Source organism: Electrophorus electricus, chromosome 26, assembly GCF_013358815.1.
Source record: "Electrophorus electricus isolate fEleEle1 chromosome 26, fEleEle1.pri, whole genome shotgun sequence".
Taxonomy (NCBI): Eukaryota; Metazoa; Chordata; class Actinopteri; order Gymnotiformes; family Gymnotidae; genus Electrophorus; species Electrophorus electricus.
Genome location: NC_049560.1, coordinates 6,940,197 through 6,965,627, shown reverse-complemented (window position 1 = coordinate 6,965,627; position 25,431 = coordinate 6,940,197). Strand labels below are relative to the sequence as shown.

At 40.2% G+C, this 25,431-nt stretch overlaps 1 protein-coding gene across 4 annotated transcripts; it reads left to right on the top strand.

The window, feature by feature from the left end:
- The first annotated feature begins 14,415 nt into the window (after nucleotides 1-14,415).
- hykk.2 (hydroxylysine kinase, tandem duplicate 2) lies at nucleotides 14,416-25,214 on the top strand. Of its 4 annotated transcripts, none has more exons than XM_027006902.2 (6): nucleotides 14,467-14,508; nucleotides 15,423-15,546; nucleotides 17,648-17,953; nucleotides 22,382-22,524; nucleotides 22,634-22,814; nucleotides 22,894-25,214. In XM_027006902.2, the coding sequence occupies exons 3-6, from the start codon at nucleotides 17,650-17,652 to the stop codon at nucleotides 23,352-23,354; spliced, it is 1,089 nt and encodes a 362-aa protein (XP_026862703.1). In that variant the 5' UTR covers nucleotides 14,467-14,508; nucleotides 15,423-15,546; nucleotides 17,648-17,649; the 3' UTR covers nucleotides 23,355-25,214. The 4 variants fall into 4 exon arrangements, with proteins under 4 accessions (XP_026862700.1, XP_026862703.1, XP_026862701.1 ...); XM_027006900.2 differs by lacking the exon at nucleotides 14,467-14,508 and adding an exon at nucleotides 14,881-14,988; XM_027006899.2 differs by lacking the exon at nucleotides 15,423-15,546 and having other exon boundaries at nucleotides 14,416-14,508.
- Nucleotides 25,215-25,431: the final 217 nt, after the last annotated feature.

The following is a 25,431-nucleotide window of genomic DNA, read 5'->3' as shown; positions in this document are numbered from 1 at the left end:
CCAAAAATCCTATTGAATTTCCCCACCATGGATAACAGGCACATATAAATGCCAGGAAACCTAATTCATATGTTATATGTCGATATTCCTGATCTGCTGGTTCTTTGGTAATTTGGATGGATCACAGTCAAGTCTAACTGCCTTTAGTTTAAGCAAATAAATGCTTTCATTTCTGGTTTTGCTTTTTCTCCCAATAAATGCAGCCGTGTTGCAGAATATTTTGCCACTTGATTTGACTGAGGAGGCGTATTCCAATGGAAAAGGAATATCACTACATACCCTGTACAGACACAACAGTGCTCCAAGTGCTCCACCTAATACATTAGCGATCAAAATAAACCTAGCTGGATCGACATAAATAAGTTCCGGAATGCTTGCACTCCAAATATGAGAGGTACCAGCTCTTGTTCCAGCAGGATCTGGCCCAAATTAAGCAATGCATATATACACAAATACATGCAAATATATTGATCAACACAAGTTTAGAAATTTCAGTCACGAAATGCATTCAGTCAAGACTTTCACTTGTCTCCTTCACCTTGCTGTTTATAGACTACTAAAACAGAAAATGCTGTGACACCATTTCCTGTATTAGAGTGAGACATTCAACTTAGCAGTTCCCACTTAGCAATGGTCACTGTTTTTCTCTAGATGCAGACTTGTAAGACACATACTGCAGAATAATCACATTTTCTTTGTAGGATCCAATCACAAGGCATTTATTTACATAAGGTAGCAGTACAAAAAACAATCCAAAGAGACAAAAGGAGCAAAGGCAGGTCAAGTCAGGTACCATGTAATCAGAAGGCAGAAGTATATCATGCTATGCAAAACAGAAATGGGTCAAAACCAGAGTAACAGACCAGAGAATGCTCAGTATGCCTGTATAGGGCAAACAATGCATCTCAACAAGTGGAAATGATTAGTATTCTGATGAAGGTGGAAGAGGGGGGTATGATCTATTGATTGGTGACTGACCAGTTGCATTGGGGAAGGAGCATCTTACAGACATGACGGTATAGCTAGCTAGCAATCACAAACTAACAATTTCTAGCTAGTAATAAAATGTTAGTCCTGAAACTGTATAGCTATAATGAAAATCATTTACTGCTAACAATGTAAATTTAAACTGCCAGTGTTCTACTATAAGTACATAAATATATATCTTTGATCACTGGGGTTTTTCTGCTTATTCCGTTAACAGCTGAGTTAAACAAAACACTCAATCAATTACTTCATAAAGGTTTTGTAAATCAGCATGTGACAAATTCATGCTAAATGTCCATATTAGGCATGAATGCACTATGATGGGCTGCTTGTCCACAGATATTGTCATAAAGTTTCATTATAGCAAGATGTACCAATAATTAAAAACTGTATTGAAAGGTGGTATGAGCAGAGCCTTTCTAAAATGCTCTAAAAGCTCCACTACCTAGAAGTCCTGGCAGTGGGACTGTGACATTCCATCCTTTTGGTTGTGTATGCAGTGGCAGAGAAGACACATTCAGTGGTGGGAAAACTTACAGTATACTGTTTGACAGACATGAAGTTGAACAACACTAGGGCACCTGAAAAACTTATCTGATGACATTGTGGGATGGATCCACAAGGGGGATAAGATGGAGTACAGGATGCTAGTGGAAAACTTTGGTAGTGTAGTTTTGTAGTGTATGAAGATCAACTACAGCTGAACATTAGTAAGACAAATGAACTGATGGTAGATTTATGACATGGTAATTGAGCTGATGAGGCCAGTAGCCATCCAAAGGGAAGAGGTTGAGATGGTGGCAAAATTAGAGAACTTTTAGAACAACCTTGCCCACCCCTCCATGACACTATATCTAGGAATACCTTCAGCCATAGACTATTTTCCTCAAGATATTCTAGGAAATACTGCAGAAGACCTTTTCTGCCAGCTGACACTTTCAACCTCACAGAATGAACAATACACAGTAAACATGCCATAATTAATGTTGTCTGCACTTTGTTTTGTCTTGCACCAAAATATTTATTCCAAACAGGAAAGACAAAGAGACAACAATGATTTTTAAGGTAGTCAAAAAATAAGGCTTTGCTCAGTCTCTGTGATGGTGGCAGCACAGAAGAAGCGAGAGGCGAAGTTGATATAACGTGCTCTTTATTTTCCATACTACATAAGGTAGGTAGTAAAGTAATCCACTGGAATGTTATGAGAGCTGAGATGCGATGCACTGAGAGATCTCCTTAGCAACCTTGGCCGCTAATGTGCAGCATTGTTCCTTGGGACCTGCGTGTGCATAAATAGAGAGACACAATGATGAGGAGCAGGTGTCTCTACTCAGTAATTAGACAATTGGGAACAAGGTAGACAAACAGTACGGCTGCCTTCTGACGTGGGCATGTCCTTATCATTGGTAGACCGACCAGCCATGATAAACCCCCCCCCCAAAAGCCCCGGCCAACCGCCTGGAGTGTGGCCTGCCCCACGTGATGTGGAAGGCTCTGGAAGCCTGACTACACCCTGTCAGACCAATCTGGTAAGTCACCTCATTGATCCTTTCCTTGACTGTATAAGGGCCCTCATATTTAGCTGCCAGTTTGCCCTTGGTGCCCGCAGAGCCATCTCTGGTCGAGACCCACACCTTCTGACTCAGTGCGTATTGCGGAGGCTCCCCTCCTTCGCCTGTCCTTCTTCCTCTTGAACGTGGTGATTGCCTTGTGCAGTCGTTGATGCGTCTCCTCCCAAGTCCGTTTCCTCTCTGTGCACCAGGTCTTGACCACTGGCTGGTCCGAAGTGGGGGCTTTCAGGGGTAGAGCGGTGGTTGATGCCCTAGAACACACTCGAAGGGAGTAAGGCCAGTACCCGCATGACGCAGAGAATTCTGTGCATACTCCACCTAGGGGAGGTACACACTCCACATCTCGGGATGGTGATGACAATATAGATGGAGGAACTTACCCAGTTCTTGGTTAGCCCTCTCTGCTTGTCCATTCGATTGTGGGTGATAGCAAGATGTTAGGCTGACCGTAATGTTGAGCTTGCCCAACAGTTCTCTCCACACTCATGAACTGTGAACTGAAGGCCTCGGTTGGACACGGTGTGCTCTGGCAGACCGAACTGCTGGAATACTTGGCAGAACAGTAGGTTGGTTGTCTCCAACGCAGTGGGCAGGGCTGCCAAAGGGATAAACTGGACTTTGAGAACCGGTCAACCACAATCAGAACTACCATGTTGCCCTCAGAGGCCGGTAGGTCGGTGACGAAGTCCACAGTGAGATGCGACCATGGTCTTAGAGGAGTAGGCAGGGGAAGCAACTTACCGACAGGGGGCATGCATGGGGTCTTGCTGCGGGCACAATCTGTACAAGAAGCCACATATTTCACCACATCTTTGTGCATAGCAGGCCACCAGTAGCGAGTGCCTATTAGCTGTGCCATATGTGTGGCACCAGCGTGTCCCATTCCCACAGAGGTATGTGCCCATGTGATCAGAGCACCCTGATATTTCGGTGGTACGTAGAGGTGGTTGGCTGGGCACTGCAGATGTGGATTTGTGGCCTTTATTTGTTGGTCGAGATCCCACTCCAGGGATGGCAAGAAGCACGAGGGGGGAAGAACAGGCTCCTCACTCATTGGTAGAGCTTCTGCGTGGTGTTGTTGGGACAGAACATCCGCCCTGGTGTTCCTCTCCCCAGGCCTGTAGGTTATGCAGAACTTGAACCTGGAGAAAATAATGGACCACCGGGCTTGCCTAACATTCAGTCTCTTTGTGGTCTGTAAGTACTCCAGGTTTTTGTCATCAGTGTATACCGTGTTGTGCTCCCTCAAGCCAATGCCTCCACTTCTTGAAGGCTAATTTCATGACTAACAACTCACGGTCACCTACACTATAGTTCCATTCTGCAGAGCTTAGCTTCCGGGAAAAGTAGGCAAAGAGTTTGAATCCCCCTTTCTCACCCATATGTTGGGACAACACGGCGCCAACACTTGTGTCCAAAGTGTCCACCCTCAACACAAAGGGCCTTTCCGGATCAGGTTGCTGCAGTACCAGTGTGGTGGTGAAAGCAACCTTGAGCCCCTCGAAAGACTTCTCCACCTTGGGGGTTCACCTGACCCACTTAGCTGGTCCCCGGAGTTGGTCTGTGAAGGGTTTGCGATGGAACTAAAGTTCCTGATGAACTTTCTGTAGAAGTTCGCAAAGCCAAGAAACCATTGTAGCACCCTGCGCATGTATGGTCTAGGCCAAGCCCTTACCGTCTCCACTTTGCCCGGTTGCATGTGCATGCTGCCCTCCTGGATGACGTATCCCAGGAAGTCTATCTCCCTATGGTGAAACTCAGATTTCTCCACCTTGCAGTATAGGTGGTTCCTTAATAGGGTCTGGAGCATGGCCTGCACGCTGAACACATGTTGGCTCCAGGAGGAGGAATAGGTCAGGATGTTGTCTATATAAGCAATGACAGATCTTCCCAAGTATTCCCTTAGAACCTCATTGATGTAGGCCTGAAAGATGGATGGTGCCGTGGCCAGGCCATATGGCAAGACCAAGTATTCGTAGTGGCCTGTGGAAGTGCTGAAAGAGGTTTTCCACTCATCCTTTTCTTTGACCCATATCAAGTTATACAGCTACATAAGTCCAATTTGGTGAAATATTTAGCCTCCCTCAGCTGTTCAAGTGTTGCCAGGACCAGTGGGAGGGTATGAGGGTACTGAACTAACAGTTTGTTTAACCCTCTGTAGTCTACGCACAGTCATAGTTCCCTGTCCTTCTTTTTCATGAAAAAGACCCCGGCAGATGCTGGAGAGGTAGAGGAACAGATATACCCTTGCTCCAACACCTCCAAGATGTATTGCTCCATTGCTTATTCCTCCTCCTGGGATAGGGGATAGATCCTGCACCAGGGACGCACCGTGCCTTCCTTGAGGAAAATGGCACAATCCCCTTCCCAATGAGGGGGGAACAATGTTGCCTTCATGAGGCTAAATACCTGTGCCATGTCACATGTGGGTTGTGCGTACACAACCATGGCAGACCTAGCGTGATCGGATGAAAGAGTGAGGACAGTAGGCAAAAGGCATTGTGTTCTGTGTGCTCCCCATTGGTCATGAGGAGAATGCAAGGGGCTACATGGGTAATGTACCCGGACCCAGCTGCCCCTGAGTCTACTAAGACTAGAGCAGAGGGCAGGTGGTTTTTAAATGACACCTCGACTGTATTTTTACACATCGAGTGTATCAGGGAACAACTCACCACCATGTTGCCTTTCTTTTGTTCCCCGGGACGCTGCTGTACTCCTGCCGAACCCAGCTGCATGGGCTCCTCTGGAGGGTCGGTCAATCCTGTTGTTAAGTTCCCTCGCGTTGTGGTGAGCCCCGGCTGATAGCGAGATGCACTACCTCGTTTAATGAGGCACCTTCCTGTTTGCAGGTTAGTTCTGCCTGCAACTCTGCCCTTAAGGAATGTGCTGATCAGCGCATGTTCATTCCATCTTGTTCCTGCAACCAGGATCCGGAACTCCATGGTGTAGTCAGCTGCCAGTCTGAGACCCTGCCTTAGGCACAACAGAGCTTGTCTGCAGAGCCTCCCCTGATGGGGATGGTGGAACATAGCTCTTAGTTCCCGAACGAACTCGGAGTAGTCGCTCATTAGGGGCTCATTAGTGACTAGCGCCGCACCCCACGTGCAAGCTTTCCCCGTGAGCCTGGAGATCACGAAGAACACCTTCGCCTGATCCGTGAACTGGTACCCTAAGAAGAGCTCATATTGGACAACGAACCCCTCACAAGTTTCTGGGTCTCCTCCATATGCCTCAGGGGTAGCAATCAGTCCTTTTGCACCAGTGGACTGACAGGGGGGGTTGCCTGTTGCTCTTGACTCGTGGCCAGGTGGTGCACGTACTGCCCGAGTGCCTGCACCATCAAGCGAACCTCCCCAATCTCCTGCTTCTTCTGGTCCAGAGCCACCATCTGAACTGCTAGCAGGTGAGTCCAGTCAGGGCTGCTTGCTTGGCTTCCAGGTTGCTGCATATTCTGTGATGGTGGTGGCAAAGAAGAAGTGAGAGGCAAAGTTGAGATAACATACACTTTATTTTCCATGCTAGATAAGGTAGGTATTAAAGAAATCAGGTGGAATGCTATGAGAGCTGAGATGCGATGCACCGAGAGATCTCCTTAGCAACCTTGGCCACTAATGCGCAGCGTTGTTCCTTGGGACCTGTGGGTGCATAAATAGGAAGACAGAATGATGAGGAGGAGGTGTCTCTACTCAGAAATCAGGCGACTGGGAATGAGGTAGACAAACATTACGATCCCCTTCTGACGTGGGCCTGTCCTTATCGTTGGTAGACCAGCCAACCGGGACTGTCTCTAGGCTTATAAGTACGTTCAATGCCAAGCGCTGAACTCAGCAACCTGTGGGGATTAAATAAGTGATTGAGAGCAGGGGCATGGTTGAGTGTTGTGATTGACGTATGAGTGATCAGTGCTGCGCACACTCATATATATATATATATATATATATATATATATATATATATATATATATATATATATATATATATATATATATATATATATATATGCAGAATGTTTTACCGCTCTAGACAGGAAATATTTAGACCTTAATGTTAACATTGACTATTATATTCCATTAAATTTATGAGATTTTGCCCACCACCATGCTACACAGTTAGCAACAATAACATAATTAACAGCAATAACACTATGAGAGCAATAAGATTAATATTATGAGGTCCTAATATTATTTGCTTGTGAAATCTGTACTTAATATTTAAGAAAGAATTTTAAACAATTGCAAAAATAAATGTAAAATCAAATATCTTTTAATTCTTAAAGTTTTCTATGTGTATATATATATATATATATATATATATATATATATATATATATATATATATATATATATACAGTAGTAAACGGTATGGCCCCTCCCCCCGAACATCTCCTCGTGTGTCACTGTGTTCGTCAATGTGGCCACACCCTCGTGTCTCACACCCGCTCCTCATTGTGTCAATACATTGTGTCTGTGGTTGACGGTGTTTGATCCCAATAGCCTGCGTGCTACGTCTTTTGTGTCATATATGCAAATAAAATGTGTGTTGTTGTTTATGCGACTCGTCCCTGTATCCTGCTTAACCTCCTTGTCACACCAGAAGCACTAAAATTATTTATATATATATATATATATATATATATATATATATATATATATATATATATATATATATATATATATATATATATATATATATATATATATGTATGTATATAGGAGAGAGAAAGAAATTCAGACCAGTACACAAGTTTACCAGAGAACCAGAATGTTTCAGACAGAAGTCATTTATCAGCTGTGTCACCAAAGCCCTTTTGAAGTTTCAGGAGGTGAGAAAAAGTAGATTTTTAAATCATAACATTAATTCCATTAATTCCATGGGGATCTAAAATTCCAAGAGTGTAGTTCAATTCTTTTTCTTTGGGTTTCCATAGCATCAGCTGATAATGCCATAGCATCAGCTGATAATGCAAGCAGATATTTTATTAATACATTGCCCATTAGCATTAAAATGCTTTGCCATGGAAATGTCTAATCCTTCATTGTGATGGTCTGAAGGTGTTCAATAAAACAATCAAAGCAAGCCTTCTCTTGGTTTCTTTTGTAAAAAAAAGTATGTATATGTATATATATAAAACTGCAGTGTACTGTAATGAAAGCTGTATAGGTAGTAAACATTTCACACAGTACTATACAAGGTATTTAGAGAAACATGACATTTCATGCAGAGTTCCTTCATCAGCTGATCAAGCACACACACACACACACACACACACACACACACACACACACACACACACACATATATATATATATATATATATATATATATATATATATATATATATATATATATATATATATACCAACATTAATATAGGTGCATCTAATTGATGTTTGCATGACTGAAATGTATCCTTGAGGAAAAGTATGATTTGCTAATGGTGTAATTGCTCCCAAATGAAATCATTCCACTTTGTCCTGACTATTGGGCACATCAGACATAACCTTGAGAAAATCATGCACCATTCAGGAAAAGAAAGTATAGTATGCAAATTCACTTTCAATCAATGATTCAGAATCACCAATATCTTAAGAAACTATGAAGGAGTCTTACCTGAGTGGTATTTGCCTTAAAAACGTCTGTCACTTCAATCGTTCATGAAGTCTGAAGAGGGAGAAGAATGCAAATTATCAACAGTTAATTCCATTAGTTAGAGCTGTGACTGTGCATCACTATGGACACTGAAGAAGAGTCATCAAGTTCTGGAGTACACAATTCTGTTCTGCGCTCTCACTAGCCCTCTCTATCTGTCTCTTATTCTTGCTGTCTCTCTAATATGCATATGAATGTGTGCATGTGTCTGGGCACACACATACGCACACACACACACTTCTCCCAGAGCCTCTCTCTAATACTCATACACACATACAACATAAGAAATCTGTTGGATAAAACAAAGAACCTTTTTCCGTTTGCACATCTGTTTAAAGGCTTGTGGGGATAATTAGTTTTCTATAACTTTTCTAATGACTGGTATTGTGTTCCTCACTGTTCCACATTGTAGCACTTAGCTGCTGGGTGTTTACATCATTCTCTCCAAATAAGCTTCTCACTTTTGAATCAGTTCTACCTGCTAGGCCCCAATAACAGGTGTGTGGTCATTTGGAAACAAACATGAAAATCCCCAGAGAAGAAATGCACTGAAAAAAATGGAACAAGTCTTTAGTGACAACATTAAACCAGATCACATGTATTCAATTTAGTACATTATTGTTTCAACATAGTAATTGTATTGCACTGAGTTGTTGGAGAACCACAAATATCAAAGTATGAGGAAACAACGTCCATAATCAGTTTCATAAAATCTAATATATATTTTTTCCACTGTGTGAGAGGAGAAATGAGCTGTCTTCAGTCCCTCCCATATAGAGGGTGGATGAAACAGCACATCCGAGCACAAGGAACACCGTAAACTCATCTTGACCCCAGATACTTTAGATGCAGTCTAAAGTGTGGTTTTGTAGTGAAGATAGATAATTCTTTATCCTGCTGATTATTCCATGGTCAGGACCCAAGTCCACTGTGGCCCAAGATGCCTAGCAGCAACAATTATAAAATGGCACAACCTCAGGGCTTATCATCTCAGTTGACCATCTGACTTTCTGCTCCCTTTGCTAGGACATCCTAGGTATCATAAATTCACAGTGTAACACATAGCAACCATGAGATGAATGCAAACAATAAAGAGATTTTTTAAGGGCAAATCCTGAATCAGAATCGATGGAATTGTTAAACTACCAACAAGCACAGATTCAGACCAGTACAGACCAAAATTTGTGTCAGTCTCAAAACGTTCTCCAGCTTGTTACATAGCTTTAAATTCCATCAGACTTACCAGGACAACAAAAATTTTCCATACACATCCCAAGGACAAAAGGCACTTCCATGTTAGATGACATATATATCCAGATGTAGGTTATCAGTTATTGTGTTGAAAGCCAAGCTAAATTGCACAAACAGAACATAAGTGTAGAGGTGTGTGAACTGTCCAGGTGCTGAAGTAGTGCTGAGTTGATGGCATCATCTACATCTACCATCACAGTACCCCCAGTAAGTGTACACCTCCCAGCATGCGAACAACCCCGTGATGGTGGCAAGACAATGGGGAAGGAAGGGGGGAAGGAAGGAGGGAGGGAGGGGACAAAGCAAGCACCGTGCCCACCCAGGCCCAGGGCTCAGAGATTACAGCACCCAGAACAACACTCCTCCCAAAGCCCTGGGCACAGTGACACTGCACAAACCCGGTGGCCACCGGGTAGCCACTTCAATGGGGCCTCCTCTCCCCAACTGAGTAAGGAGACGCACAGATTGAACTGTTTCCTTGTTGGGCCCTAGATGTGTCCCTCAAGGTCGACTACATAGAGAGGCGCAGAGATGGAGCCAAGTTTTCTTGACAGGGCCCCTTTTGAGCCTCTAGTCGATGGCGAACAGAGACAGCACCCCCTTACTACAGTTGGGCCCCATTCCTCAGATGGCGTGGAGGTCCTAACCTGATTCTTACACAAGGTTTGGAATTCTAATTAGTTGTCCATTTTAGGAACTTTATTGAGTCAGAGATTATGGATTTTCTCTAAGACTGTGAAAGTGAAAAGAAAGTTACATATTCCGAGTGATTCTGGTCAGTTTTGTAAAGTGAATTTGCTGAATGTGATTATCTGCAATATGAGTATTCTTGTGATCTTGTGTTAATATTACCATTTTTAATATTGTTATTTTAACGTATGTATTAATATTATTATTTTTAACTCAGACCTTTCACTACAGTCCCAGTAAAGCAAATGGGCTTTGTTCCAATCCAGCATGTCCTCGCTCAGCATATCACCAACTATTGGTCTGTACAAACATTCAAAATTTATACAAAGCTGGCTATAGTATGAAACAGAATAATTTACTTGAATTGACATTTACTTGACATATTTAATATATGCAACATTGTATGTATTCTTGCTTATTTGTGGTTTTGTAGACTATGGACACATCATTGTATCTAGTGGGTAGCAGACACTGATCCATTTATGTAATGAACAAATGCCTCTTAATGATGCATTCCCATCTGGCTTTGCATTAATAGTCAGACAGTGACCCATAAACTCCTCATAACCTTTAGAAATCAGCCTAGTTTCTAACACTACACAGAAACCAGAGGCCTGATTGTCATTAAATTTATGTCCTCTGAGTAACAGACACCTAGACTGCCAAGTCCTAAGCTCTAAATTCTTTCCATATATCCAATACTGTCCAGTGGTTTAAACATGTGGGTTCTGAGCACTGCCTCTATTGCAGTTTTCTTTTGTATCTTTTATTAAGGGTAGTTTTACCTTCTCTTTACCATATTGTTCAGTCCCACATGAAACACCTTAGTGCCATGAATGGTCTTTCATATGCTGAAGAAATGAGTAATTGTAACGTTGGCCCAAGTATCGCAGGGAGCAGAACAGGATGCACAGACTCCCTCGATTTAGTGAGACGTTTAATGAGACAAAACATTGATGACACTTGTGGCACTCACACATAATGATGGACAGTATTGACAGGAACAACGGCATCTAACGCTAACAATGGCTACACGATAACACTAACGATAACGATAACAGTAACAAACAGAAACAGTAACAATGACCAATGAAGAGGCACACACAGGTGGGGGTTTAAATAGACAGACAAACACTTGCACAACATCACTTGCACAACATCAACCCCTGCACAGGTGTGCGCCATCACGGAGGGTGTGGCTACAAACAACTTCATATTAATATATGTGTTATTATAACTTCAATTTCATATTAATATATATAACAATCACTTATTTCCAATGCTGGTCTATGCCTGCAAGATATCATTTGTGTGCATTCCTTCTGCCTGCTCCACATAAATACATTCTCTGCCACAGTATACACAGATATATCTGTGTATACCTGTGTATACTGTGGCAGAGAATGTATACACAAATATATCTGTGTATACCTATGTATACTGTAGCAGAGAATGTATTTATGTGGAGCAGGCAGAAGGAATGCACACAAATGATATCTTGCAGGCATAGACCAGCATTGGAAATAAGTTATTATTATTATTAACACACACACACACACACACACACACACACACACACACACACACACATTATATATATATATATATATATATATATATATATATATATATATATATATATATATATATATATATATATATATATATACACACACACTCTACTGAATGATAATAATAATAACTTGCTAACATCATAAAGTCTAATAACAAGTTATTAGCATATAAGCTATATAGCCACCCATGAACCCATGAGTTAAAAGTCATGTTCTCGTAGAATAGTAACGTTTAAAGTAGACATATTTTACTAATATATTTTTGTACATACATAGAATATTTATATTTATCTGCATATATATATATATATATATTTTTTTTTTTTCTCTATGCACCCCTGTTTCTCTTCCTCAGTTTGGACAGAGCACTCTCCACCATTTCACTGCGTGTTATACTGTGTATGACTATGTATGTGAGGAATAAACCGAACTTGAACTTGAACTTGAACATAGGTTTATGTATCCAATATGTACACATTGGCCAGTGTCACGCTGCAAGACAAGTTAGATGCTAGTGGATAGACAACAATAGATTAGTTTATTAACAAAACAGTCCAGGCAAACAAATCCAAAAGGGCAGATCCAATACAAAAGTTGAGGGGCAGGCATGGGCAGAAGAACAGCTGCAAACCAAGGCAAGGCAAGGTAGAAAATCGAGGTAGAACAAAATACGAACAATAGTCACAACATGAAAAAACACCAGTATGTAAAAAGTGCTTGGTATGCACTTTTTAAGTTGGCAATACTTCTCAATGAGTATGACAGTGCAAAGCGTATAAATAGGCTAAGTAAATGAAGAACAGGCACTTAATATTCTGGGGATGAGGTTCTCCCTGGAGGAATCTAGCGCGTGTAGTTGTGGTTCTGATGGGCTGTATAACAGCCAAACATATATAACAAAATAAGATACAGGGTATAACATATAGAACCAAATAAGAAACTAATATTCTGAGTATTTCAGAGTTTTAAGTGTATTGAGCTTCTGAAATGTCACATTGGCAGGTCTGTTTCTTCCTTTTTCTATAATATACTATTTGATTTCCCTAAAGTGAGTTTTTACATGAAAAATACAGAGTGCATATAATACATACTTGTCAAACCATATTGTTGCATTTGTAATATGATTTAAAATTTGCACTATGATTAAAAAAGAGGGGTGGGCATTAATTTATAAAACATTCATATGTAAGAGGAAAGCGAGTAATTTTATCTTCAGGACTCTTGTTTATGTACAATGTTCAACTTGCAGGTGACTGTATATGTCACGAATGGCCACCCTCCTGGCGTCCCTGTTGTCATGGTTTCCTTGTCGGCTGTTTTCCTGCACTCCCTGCTTCCATTTTTAAATTGACTTTATTAAGAAAATTCAATTCAATTCAATTCAATACAAACACTCCATCACAAAAACCTCACAAACAATATCCACCGGAGGACACAAACTACCATCACTCTATACATTAACAATTAACAATACCATTTACATCTGTAAATTAGGTATAAATTATCCAATTATATGTCCAAAAGAGCCCAGGGAAATGTCTTTTTTCCTCTCATATCAATCGTCTTCAACCTTTTTAACTCACACACAATCTGTTTAAACACTTTCAGCAGGTATTATACATTGCTCAATAATCATCCTACATCGTGTTTTCCAAATCTTCGAATTTATCACACAAACAATCATCCAACAAAGGTCCTTCACATTCTCAGTCAAATTCTCATTAAACACTCCATACATAATACTTTTCCTGTTTAAACCCAATACCTTTCATTTTCTCCCAAATTTCAATAGTCCTTGTGCACCATGTCTTAGTTTCGTTTTCTCCTTGTTTGATTTTCCACACCTGTCCCTCGGTAAGTATTTAAACCATGTCTTGTGCCCTGGGCTTTTGTTGGTCGTTGAGTTATTGTATGTGGTTGGTTCATTGCGTTTGCATGTTTATTCTTATGGTGTTTCCTAGTTTGTTATAGCCTGCTTCCGTGTGTTTAGTTTCAGCCTCTGTGTTTGTTACTCGTGTATTCTAGCCCTTGTCCCGTTTTATCATGTATCCCCGTGTTCTCCGTGTGGGCTCTTTGACCTGGACTACGATAACGACTCTGATTTTGGATTTGCAAAAATTAAATCTCGCTTTTCTTCGCACATGCGTCCGTCTCCTTACAGCTCAACGTTACAGTATGACATAACATAGGACGGTAAATATACATTGTATTAAATGGTGCCTTTCTACATAGCTATGTAATACTTGGTCAGTTCTTGTAGTTTAACACCACTCATTTAGAAGTATAATGGCGTTTAACTTCATTTATTTGTTTCTCATCAGCGGAATAATTTTATACGTAGCTTGCCGGCCTGATTAATATTAGCCTATATTGCTCGTACAGCTAACCTTTTTATTTTTTTTTTATTTTTTATTTTTTTTAACGGTTGTTTAACTACTCTACTGATGGTCTAATGGGTTAGGCAGCAAAAAATGGTCACGTTAGCGTCCTACTACGGTCCCAAACCCGTTTGATGTAGAAAAATCTAAAATGGGTCTTCTTTGTTATCGTTAATGTAATGCTACCAAAAGAACGATCCTGGCTAAGTGTTAATTTTTTATTTTTTATATTTAAATATTTATTTTAAGCCGTTTAGCTCCATTCACCCCCATTTTGGACAGTCTTGGACTCTCCCTAGCCCCTCTTTCTTCTGAAATGGTTTACTCGTTTACTTATTTGCTAGTCAAACAGTTCTGTAAGGGAGACGACAGACGTTGGTCTAGCGACACAATCTCAGCACATTTGAAGTAAGAATTGTTACATTTTACAACTTCAAATGTTAATTCATGACGATAATACCTAGCTTTATAGCTACGTCCACATGCCCATAAAGTAAATAAAATGCTGTAATGCTTATTTTGGCTCGCGTTATATAATTTACTTTTGGTTTTACACCGTAAATGTAATGAAGATCCGATGTTCAATGCATAGCGGTTTTCCTACGACAGATGTTGGTTCTGTATTTGGTAGCTAGGATTTTGCCAGTATAACGTTTACAGGTTCGGCACCGCCACTTCAGGTGAAAAGTAACGGTCATAGATTGCCTGCGTAAGGTAGCGTTAACAGTAGGAGCCACTGGGTGGCGCATGATTTGTTTCGCAACTTCCTTTGCTGCCGTTTTTTTTTTAAATTTTTTTTTTTTTTTGAGTGAGTCATGCTGTTGTTCGTTGTGAATAATCCATACAAGTCCTTAAACTTCAAGCATCCAGCAATGACTCACTGACTAGGTATGTAATAACCCCTCTATGTTTGTGAATTACTTTTTCGTTTATGCTTGTGGTCCCATAACTAAGTTAAGTTGCTAATCTAACTAGCTAGGCTGGATATAGGTTTTGCGGTATCGGCTGTGTCCACTCCCTCAAAGGGGCTGTTTCTGTACTTGATTTCTTTGAGAATATTAGTTGGGAAAATGTTTAAAGGTTAGAATTCGTCCCACGTTCTTTGTGTAAATTTTTCATGCGCGCTGTCTAGTGCAAGTAAACTGGAACGTGGAATGAAGGGGATGATGCGCCCTGTAACTTTTATCAGCGGCATTAAGAAACAGCTGTTTGAATTGATTACTGTTTTATTTTTGAAAGAAACCATTACCTGTCGCAAGCTAGAGAGAAGTTGAGCAATAAACAGCGGCACTAGCTGATGCACAACAATTCTACGTTCCTAGGTCTCCTTCATTCCATCTAACCCAACGCAGTGCCGAGAGAGATTTGCGTAATACGAGCCAGAATTAAGGAAGATCGTGCACAAGAAGTGATGAGAGAATTCTCTCACGTGACACCCTGTACAATGTATGTGGAAGATTGTTTATTGCTAAATGTGCCATGTCAGTTTTGATGAGTAAAATGATCTTGGGCCAGCCTAAAACCAGTATTTTCTTATAGGGAGGGACCAGTTCTGTAGGATGCATTTCTTATTTGTCTGGCCTGACATGAATAAGGACTTCAGTATGCCTCAAATTTCCCTTTGTATTAATTTACCCATCTGCACAATTGCTCAGTGTTGCCAGTTGGGAGATATGTCACCCACTTCTTCCCTATTGAAAAACCATTGTCTGGCCAGTATTTATTAAAACTCTCAAACCTGATCTGGTATTTCTTCTGATTAATTTGTGCAGTTACCAGGTGTCATGGTCTCAGACTTGAGGTATAAAATCAAGCGCTAGAATAAAAATAAGCTTTTATTACAGTACTAATTTAACCCAAAATATTTTTAAAGAATTTGAATATTGAAATGGCATTTTTCTTTGGGGTTATTCCAGTAGTTATGCTACTGATCATATGTACATCTTGGTGCTCGAATCTAATGCCTTTTATTGTCACTGCACATTGTACAACAAAATTATATTCTATAGCGAATACCAGTTATTTAAAAAAACATGCATAAGAAGGATAGGTTTAACATTAAAAAGGAGGCAATAAATGGACAATAGCAAAATCAACGAGAGCAGAAAAATGATGTCTAGGATAAACTGGTACATCAAGATTTAAATGCCTTTAATTACCTGTTTTGCCTCCCAAAGAGCTGCAAGGTAAAAAGGTGGTAGCCAGGGTGTGATGGGTCTTTTAACAATGTTCATAATTCTGCAGAGGCGTCAGGTGTTGTAAATGTCCTCTAGTGACTGTAGCTGTGTTCCAATCACTTGTTGAGCAGACTTGACATTGTAGGGCCTTCTTGTCTGCAACAGTGCAGCTTGTAAACCAAATCAGGATGCCATGACGGTATGCTTTCAATGTAGCCATGGTAGAAAGAGGCCTGTTTTGGTAAGTCAGTTATTTTTAAAGTGACCTGAGGTAATAGTCTCTTCTGAGACTTCTTGACTAGTGCTATGTTTTCTGTCTGAAGTCTTGTGTGATGTACATGCCCAGGTACTTGAAGGAAAGCACTCTCTCCCCTGGGCTACCATTGATATATAAAGGAGTGGAGTCTACCTTCTGAAGTTAATGATCATCTCTTTTGTTTTGGAGATGTTGAGTACTGGGTTGTTAGGAGTATCAGTCTGAAGACTTCATCCCTGTAGGCAAATTTATCTCTGTTGTTTATCAAGCAAATCACTGAGGTATCGTGAACTTAATTATGGCATTTGTGTTAAGGTTGGATGTGCATTTGGCAAAACAAAAGACTCGGCACACTGCCCTGCAGAGCTGCAGCAATGATCCTTAATGAGGATAAGGTGTAAGACTCCACCTTAATTGTCTGTGAGCAGTCTGTTAAAATGTTCTTAATCCAGCTGAATACATTGTTCTATACCCAAACTTTGCAGTTTGGCCTCCATTTTGTTGGGAACAAATTGGTGTTCAAGGCCGAGCTGAAGTCTAGGACCGCATCCTCACATATGTACCCAGGTGTTCCAGATGGAGCAGGGCAGTGTGGTTTTTTTAAAATAAATTTTCCATTTAAGAATAAAGCCTTATTCCAGTTATAATAAAATGCCTTGCACATATACACTGAAAATTACTCTCATATAGGGTACACATGTGAAAGACCTATTATGTATGCTTTATAAAAGTTTGCTTCACTACCATATATTTGCAAGTATTTCATGTGTGTGTTTGTTTAAATGAATGGAAGATTTTCATGTACATCATAAATGGCCACTTTCAGTAGATTGTCACTGTTTAACGGAGTCTCTAATCAACACCAGACCTTGGACCTGTGGGACTTTGCTCATGTTATTAGTGTCTCATTCACTAAAAGAATTACAGCTGTGAGGTTTAGCGGATCTTTATCTAGACATCATAAATGATCATTTATTTTATCACTGATAAGCATGTGGTTTTGTAAATTGTAAAGCAATATCAGAGGTTTGGTTATGAAATTAATGTCATGCATCGGTCCTAGCAACATTTTAAACAAACATGCACAGTAAAAGCCTTTTTTTCCTTTCTGCAGATATGTCTTTAAAAGAGTCCAAGCCGAATCTCAGCCATTCCCAGGTTACTGGGATAGTTGAACGAGTTTTTGGCCTCACTCCAGCAAGCATCAGATTGCTGCCCAGTTATGATGATCAGAACATTGCTGTGACCACAGTAGAGGGGGGCGAGTATGTAGTAAAGGTAATGAACTCTGCAGACAGCCAGAATCTCAGTGTCCTGGAATTGCAGACCGACATCATGAACTTCTTACAGCAAAGAGATCTTCCTGTTCAGAAAGTTCTTCCCACCCTCACAGGACAGCTGATGAGCTTAGAAGAGATTGGTAAGCAAACACTGCCACTCATTCGTGTTCATTACTAATATATATAATTAAGCCGACTCATTAATTTGTCATAATACAGACAGAAATCGGTCAAAGATAATCACTTGAGTAGGTCTTATTAATAAAAGCGATAATCTAGGGCCATGGTCAGAGAACATGTATACGTCAATAGAAATGATGCAAAACGTGGGATAGACACGAGTAAATGGGAGAGTAGTCCCAAACTTACAAAACCACAGAGCAGTCGAAGAGATCGAACAGGGAGTTGATAACCAGAATGCAAACTAGTGATACAGGTAGCCATGACACTAAGTACATATGAAATAGACATTGCAGTACTTCACAAAGAAAGCATGTAAACAAACAGGTTTTAAATAGACAGGTTAATCGTGAAAGGCAGGTGACAACATTCAGTAATCAGGGGAGACGGTTTGGATGAGTGTAGCGATTGGGTCTCAGACACATGCACACCTCAGGACAAGACTAGGACCTCTAGAAAGTTGGACTAGACATTAATTGCTTTTCCCCCCCATTTATTTATTTATTTATTTATTTATTTATTTATATATTTAAATTGTTATTATTGTGGTGACCATTGTTGGCCAGAGGAGGATAGGCCCCCCTTTGAGTCTTGGTTCCTCTCAATTCTTCTTAATGCTCTAAAGAGTTTTTCATTGCCACTGTCGCAAGTTGTAATAGAGTGGTAATTTCTTTATACACATACAAACTATATATATTAGCCAATATTGACATGACAGCATCACACAGTAGCTACAGATTTGTCAACTGCACATCCATGATGCAAATCTCCTGTTCCATCACATCCCAAAGGTGCACTGTTGGCTTGAGATGTGGTGACTGTAGAGGCTGTTTGAGTACAGTGAACTCATTGTTCAAGTTCAAGAAAGCAGTTTGAAATGATTTGAGCTTTGTGATGATGCCCGTTTGCCTTCTGGAAGTATCCATCAGAAGATGGGTACACAGGAACAATACACAGGTAGGCTGTGGCACCTTAATGACTTAATCAGTTGGTATTAACAGGCCTAAAGTTTTCCAAGAAAATATCCCCCACCATTGCACCACTGCCACTACCCTGAACCTTTGATACAAGGCAGGATGGATCCATGCTTTCATGTTATTTACTTCAAATTTTGACACTACTGTGTGTGTCTCATCAGAAATTGAGACTTATCAGACCAGGCAACGTTTTTCCAATCTTCTATTGTCTGATTTTGGTGAGCCCATGCGAATTGTAGTCTCAATTGCCTGGACTTAGCCAGCAGGAGTGGTATCCAGTGTGGTTTCTGCTTCTGAAGCACATCTGCTTCAAGGTTCGACATGTGCATTCAGAGATGATTTTCTGCTTACCTTGGTTGTAACAAGTGGTTATTTGAGTTAATGTTGCCTTTCTATCAGCTCAAACCAGTCTGGCCATTCTCCTCTGACCTCTGGCATCAACAAGGTGATTTCACCCTGAGAACTGCCACTTACTAGATATTTTCTCTTTTTCAGACCATTCTCTATAAACCCTAGAGATGGTTGTGTGTGAAAATCCCAGTATATCAGCAGTTTCTGAAATACTACGTCACATTCAAAGTCACTTAAATGACATTTCTTGAGCATTCTAATGCTTAATTTGAACTTCACCAGGTCATCTTGCCTGTGTCTAATTACCTAAATGCATTGAGTTGCTGCCATGTGATTGGCTGGGTAGATATTTGCATTAACAAACAGTTGAATACACACACACACACACACACACACACACACATTTCTGATACTTATCTACTATCACAGTCTCTTGGTAGTTTGCCACTACTTGTTTATCAGACTGGATTCTACTTGGAGGTTCCACAGGATCTTAGTCATGTTTCCCACAACTCTGTGACTCTTCCCATTTGGACTTTTTGGTGTCAGTTATATACCTTGCGTATATTCCTCCTCCCCATTGGACTTGGGGGGTGACAATTATATGCCTTGCATATAATACAAATATGTATTGGATCTTGGGTGCAGTGCTGCATTTTCTTAACAACTTTCATCTTTTCTATTGCTTGGCTTATTGTGACTGATGATTCCTGATGACTGGGAGGGCATACATGTTTATGTCCTTCATATTTGCAATTTTCATTTATCTGGCTGTTGAGGACCTGCCTTTCCTTATGAAGGTACGCTGTCTTTCTGGTTTCTGCTTCCTGGCTTCTGTGATTGGAGAATCCCCAGCTACTTGTAACTGTCTCCCAGGTCTGTTAAATGACCTTGTGGTAGTTCAGTTCTCTCTGTTCAGATAAATTTTCCCCTTTGGGCATCAAAAACCAGTTGCAGTTGAGAACTAGTTTCAAATTGTCCAATCCATTGGAAGTGTATGCCTTTTTTTTTTTTTCCTGACAGTTGCACATATTGCAAACTTTCATGCATTCTAATGTCATAGTCTGCATCTATGCTGATGGAAGTTCTCCTGGCAGAAAGGAAGAAATAGTCCAAAGCATGGCTTCCTTTGATGAAGATGACAACAGGTCAGGTAATAAGTATAATGTGATGCAAAATGGGCTACAATTCCCGAAATACCATGTACTTGACACTCTGTTTATGAATGCTATTGCTTCCCAACTGAGCAGCATCACGGAACGCTCCCTTCCCCACTGGTCAAGTGGTACGACCTGCCGCGTGTAGTGGGACTTCATTGTCTGTCTCGTTTGTAACCCCACCCATGTTGTTTAGCACACACCTGCACCTGATTTGGTCTTATGTCTGTATGTATTTAAACCTTTATTGGTGTGTGCATAGATGTCGGTCATTATTTTTGTTAACGTTGGTCATGTAAGCCATATTCGTATTCATGTTCACTGTTTTATGTTGCATATGAGTGCCGGTGTCCCTATTGTGAATTAATAAATGTCTGTCTCCGTCGAGGGAGTCTGTACATCCTGCTCCTTGCCTTGCGGTGCCTGGGACATTACAAGCAGTACGTTCATTACCAAAAGTAAATATCATTGCTGTCCCATGAAAAACATGAATCTCTACTTTTAGCAATTTATAGTTTTTATGGAATATGGGCATAATGTTCTGAATGTTCCTTACAGTGGCTAGCAAACCAATGTAAATTTGACTGATTTAAAATTGTCTGTTTAGCTTGTATGTCGATGAGCTGCCAGATATGTTCATCAAAAAGTTTATTTGTATCAATTCCCATCTTTCCTTTTTTGTCAGCCAACCACACTTTTCCAATACAAATGACATTCCAGTGTCCTTGTCCTGGTGCTTTAAGCCTTCTGGGTAGTTATCATGTACACACACATGAGCTTCCATATAGCCAGGCAGATTATTGGTTATATGTTGTTGGAAGGTTTTTGTCCCTTGGTGGTTTTCCATGACCAATACTATTTTGTTATGACAGTCTGACTGGGAGGCTTTTGATGGCAGCAAGTACATTTGTTCTGTTGAATGTGTATGCAGAGCTGTTAGTTTCATTAGCTAGCAGGCCTGAATCATGTGAACCCCAGGTGTTGCCACATTTTTTATTCGTCATCCACTCTTGGACACCAGCTCTGGTAATGCTGCCTGGTTCCTCACTGTGATGCTTCACCTTCAGATCTCTTACTCACTGAGCACTAGTGTTGAGATGATTCATTCGCCCATATACTCTTCCCATCATGTTCCATTTTAGCACTGGATGGATGGTTCTTTGGTGCAAAGAACATGTATTCTTTTGGCCATTGGCTGGCTGCCGGTGCTGTTGATCTCCATTTAGTATTCTCCAAGGCCTCACTCATGTCACCCATTGTGTTTTTTGTTTGATCTCTCTACTTTTCTGGAGCTCTGTCCCTAACCCCACACCCTTAGAAGTGTAAACCCAGTGCTCCATCTCACCTGAATATTAACACCTGTTTCTTGTTATCTGCTCATTTGTTCTGATATATAATCCTCTGTCCTCTTTCAGTCCCTCATGCAGCATTGCATAATTCTATGTAGCTTTGTCCCCAAGTAACACACTGAGAGTGATTTTTAAAATTGTATTTTGTATCCCAATATTCTTAAGCATGACTTCGGAAGAGCAACATACCAGTATTTTGATTTCAGTTATACTGTGTCCACTCTGGTATTCCTGAATTCATGGGTTCTGCTATTCATATTACACTAGTCTTTAGCCATCTGCAAATTACAGGATCTATTTCTCCATGCCCAATGCCCTAAGTGCAGAAAAACTGACACATGCACTGATTTATTATTACCAATGTCTTTCATCAGTCAGCAGGCACTGTGAAGTGATAGGCTCTCAAAATGAGTAACAGTTCTCTTAGTGCATTATAGTTTTATAGTGTTAGTGCTCTTTCTTAAATATAAGGATATTATTGATTAAAATGTTGCTGTAGGAGAAATGATATTCTGGACCTCAATCTACTCTAACCTGCACATGTTTCCTCACAGACTGTGGCTTTGGTATGCAGAAGTACATGGTGCGACTAATGACCTACCTGCCAGGCACTGTGTTAGCCAAGATCACCTGCACACCACAGATCCTATATGAAGCTGGAAAAATGGCTGCCATAATAGACAAGGTTTTACTGCAGGTATGTGTCTTGTTTAAGAGGTGAACTTGTAGTTTTTCACTTTTTTGTAGAAGTCCTGATATTGCTTTGTGATTAAGTGTTTGATGCTTCTTTTGTGGATTTTATGAAGATGGAGCATCCAAATCTTGGGGCTCTTCAGAGGAAAAACTTCATATGGAGTCTAGCCAGTGTTCCTCTATTAAAGCAGTACCTTGCTGTGGTTGATGGAGACCCCATGCAGCATGTTGTGAAGGGAGTTATTGAACAGTACCAAATCCAAGTGACACCCAATCTGAGCTCTTTCCGCAAGTGTAAGAATGTGTTGCATTTTAACATTTTACATTGAGTTCTTTTCAATGTTTAGTGGTAATAAGTCTCTTCCTTCTGCAGGTATAAACCATGGCGATTTCAATGATCACAATGTTCTAGTTGAGCCAGATGACTCATCAAACTATAAGATCACTGGTATCCTGGACTTTGGGGATATGAGCACTGGGTACTTTGTATTTGAGCTTGCAATCACTATAACCTATATGATGATTGAAAATGCCAATCCTTTAGATGTTGGCAGGCCTGTGATAGCAGGCTGGGAGAGTGTCATTCCTCTGAATGAGGCTGAGAAAGATGCACTGTATGTGCTGGTGTTGAGTCGTTTATGCCAGTCCTTGGTCCTGGCTCGCCATGCTGTTCTTCAGCAACCAGAGAATGAAGAGTATCTCATGATCACAGCTAAGACAGGTGTACACCTCCTCTTCTTCCTCTGGCAGAAGGGGAAAGAGGAAGTGATGAAAATCTGGTTCCAGAGTGCTGCAGAACATTCTCAAAGTTGTCAAGGAGCAGAAACAAAATAATATAAGCATGAGAAATGTAGTGCAGTGTGGCAGTAGTTCCACTAAAGGTGGTCTTTGGGGTATTTAAACAAGGGCTGTCAAATGATCTGTATTATGTGGCGAAAGGATTCCACAGACAGAGAGCTTATGGCAGGGGTCAGTGTAATCTTTTATTTTCTTAGTCGTAGATTAGATAGATTTGAAGCTGTTGCCTGAAATTTAAGCTCTGAAATCAACTGGGCCTTCTGAAAACTGGTAATGAAGGCAAAATGAGATTGAAGTTTAGTTATATAATTTTTATAGTTATATATTGCTAAGGAGGTTTTAACTTTCAGAAAATTAATCTTCTACAGTAATAATATTGTATTGTTGGCCCGAGTGCCGATGGGTGTGGAGCAGGACGCACAGACTCACTTGACTTAGTGAACCATTTAATGACATAAAACATGAATGACAATGATTGCACTCACACATAGGGACAATGGTTAACATGAATATACAAACAGTTTAAACACTAACAGTGACATAAGTAATGACAACGATAATGGTAAACAACATCGATACTAACACTAAGCGTTCCATGGAAATGGAAAATGGGGGAGCGTTCCATGAAAATTTTCATATCTGAAAAGATACTTATTTTGATTAGCACTAATATGAAATAATCAAATGCACTGTAAGGTGATGTTGTTGTATTTTATTTGCCCCTACCCAACTTGGAGCCAGTGATTGAAATAGGTAAGGATGATGGTTTAATGTGTATAAAATATAATTCATTTATCCAACTCCCAATTTATAATTAAAAATATGTTGGGAACAAAGTATATTGCATAGCCCAGCATAAGTTATGAGAATATGCATAGCCAACTTTTATACATTTTTAATGCTGAAACAGCCTGCTTTGCCAAAGGTTTACCATTGAGATATGGCTGTCAAACCTCTTAACTTTAGTTGGTTCTTCACTCTAGTGTGTGCTTAAGCACATTTGTGTTATACTATCTGAAGAGTTGAGTTTCACTTGAGTTTCACACTTGTTTTTAGCATTCTGCAAGCCAATTAGTTACACATTACAACAGAATTGCAGCATACAAAATACTACCTGAATGTTGCCTCATAGATCGGCACAGTGAGAGAGAAACAAAGGGAGAACAAAACCAGGGGAGAGATTTCTCCAAACTCAGTTCACCAGCTCTGCCCCAGCTCCATTCCATCTCTCCTCCTGTAATCCTCTCTGACCCAGACTTCTTTCATTCTTATCTTTTAACAAGAAGAGGGTTTGCCACCAATGAAAAAGTAAATGCAACCACAAATTGGTATTCCTTTCCACAGGAAACAGCCTCAAGAACTGAAACCTGTTACAACATTGATTTTGTCCTAAATAACAGCTGACCATTTGTGCTGGGATAGTGCAAAAGTGACTATTGTGACATGACCACCTTTATCTCTGAGACCACAGATGTACACAGCAGTGGGGGTAGATGAGAACAAGACATCATAAAACAGAAAGATCATACAGCATATAAGTAATGATGCACATTGCATTTTCTGTAGCTCTTGAGGACCTGCCCTACTCTGTGGAGGTACTTTGATAATGCTTTTCTAGCCTGAGTGATATTCCAATGCCCTTGTTGTAGGTAGTTTTCTTATATATCCTAAAACTGCAAGAGTGTTCCAGAGAATATTAGGAACACAATCCCTATGTGTATTTTTAAATTCAGATTAACACTTTACTTGTTATGGCCATCTTACATTACATCTTACATTACACAAAATTGAAACTTTAATGTTTTATCTTTCATATATGTAATGTTCCATCTTTCTATTGTAAAGTGTGATATAAATAAGTTGTCATATATAAATAAATAATAGTAATTATTTTTGCACTGTAGTCAATGTTCTTTCATAGCTCCTTGAATAAAAATGAAAAAAACTGTGGGAAATAATTATAAATAATAAATAAACTCACCTTTTTGTCACCTTTTGTTGGTGGATCAAAAATTGAATGAGTCCATGCGTTTCAGGAAAATCATTCAGCAGGATTCATTTTGATTTTCACCAAAACAAGATTAACAGAGAAGAATAAAAATGCAAGAAAGAA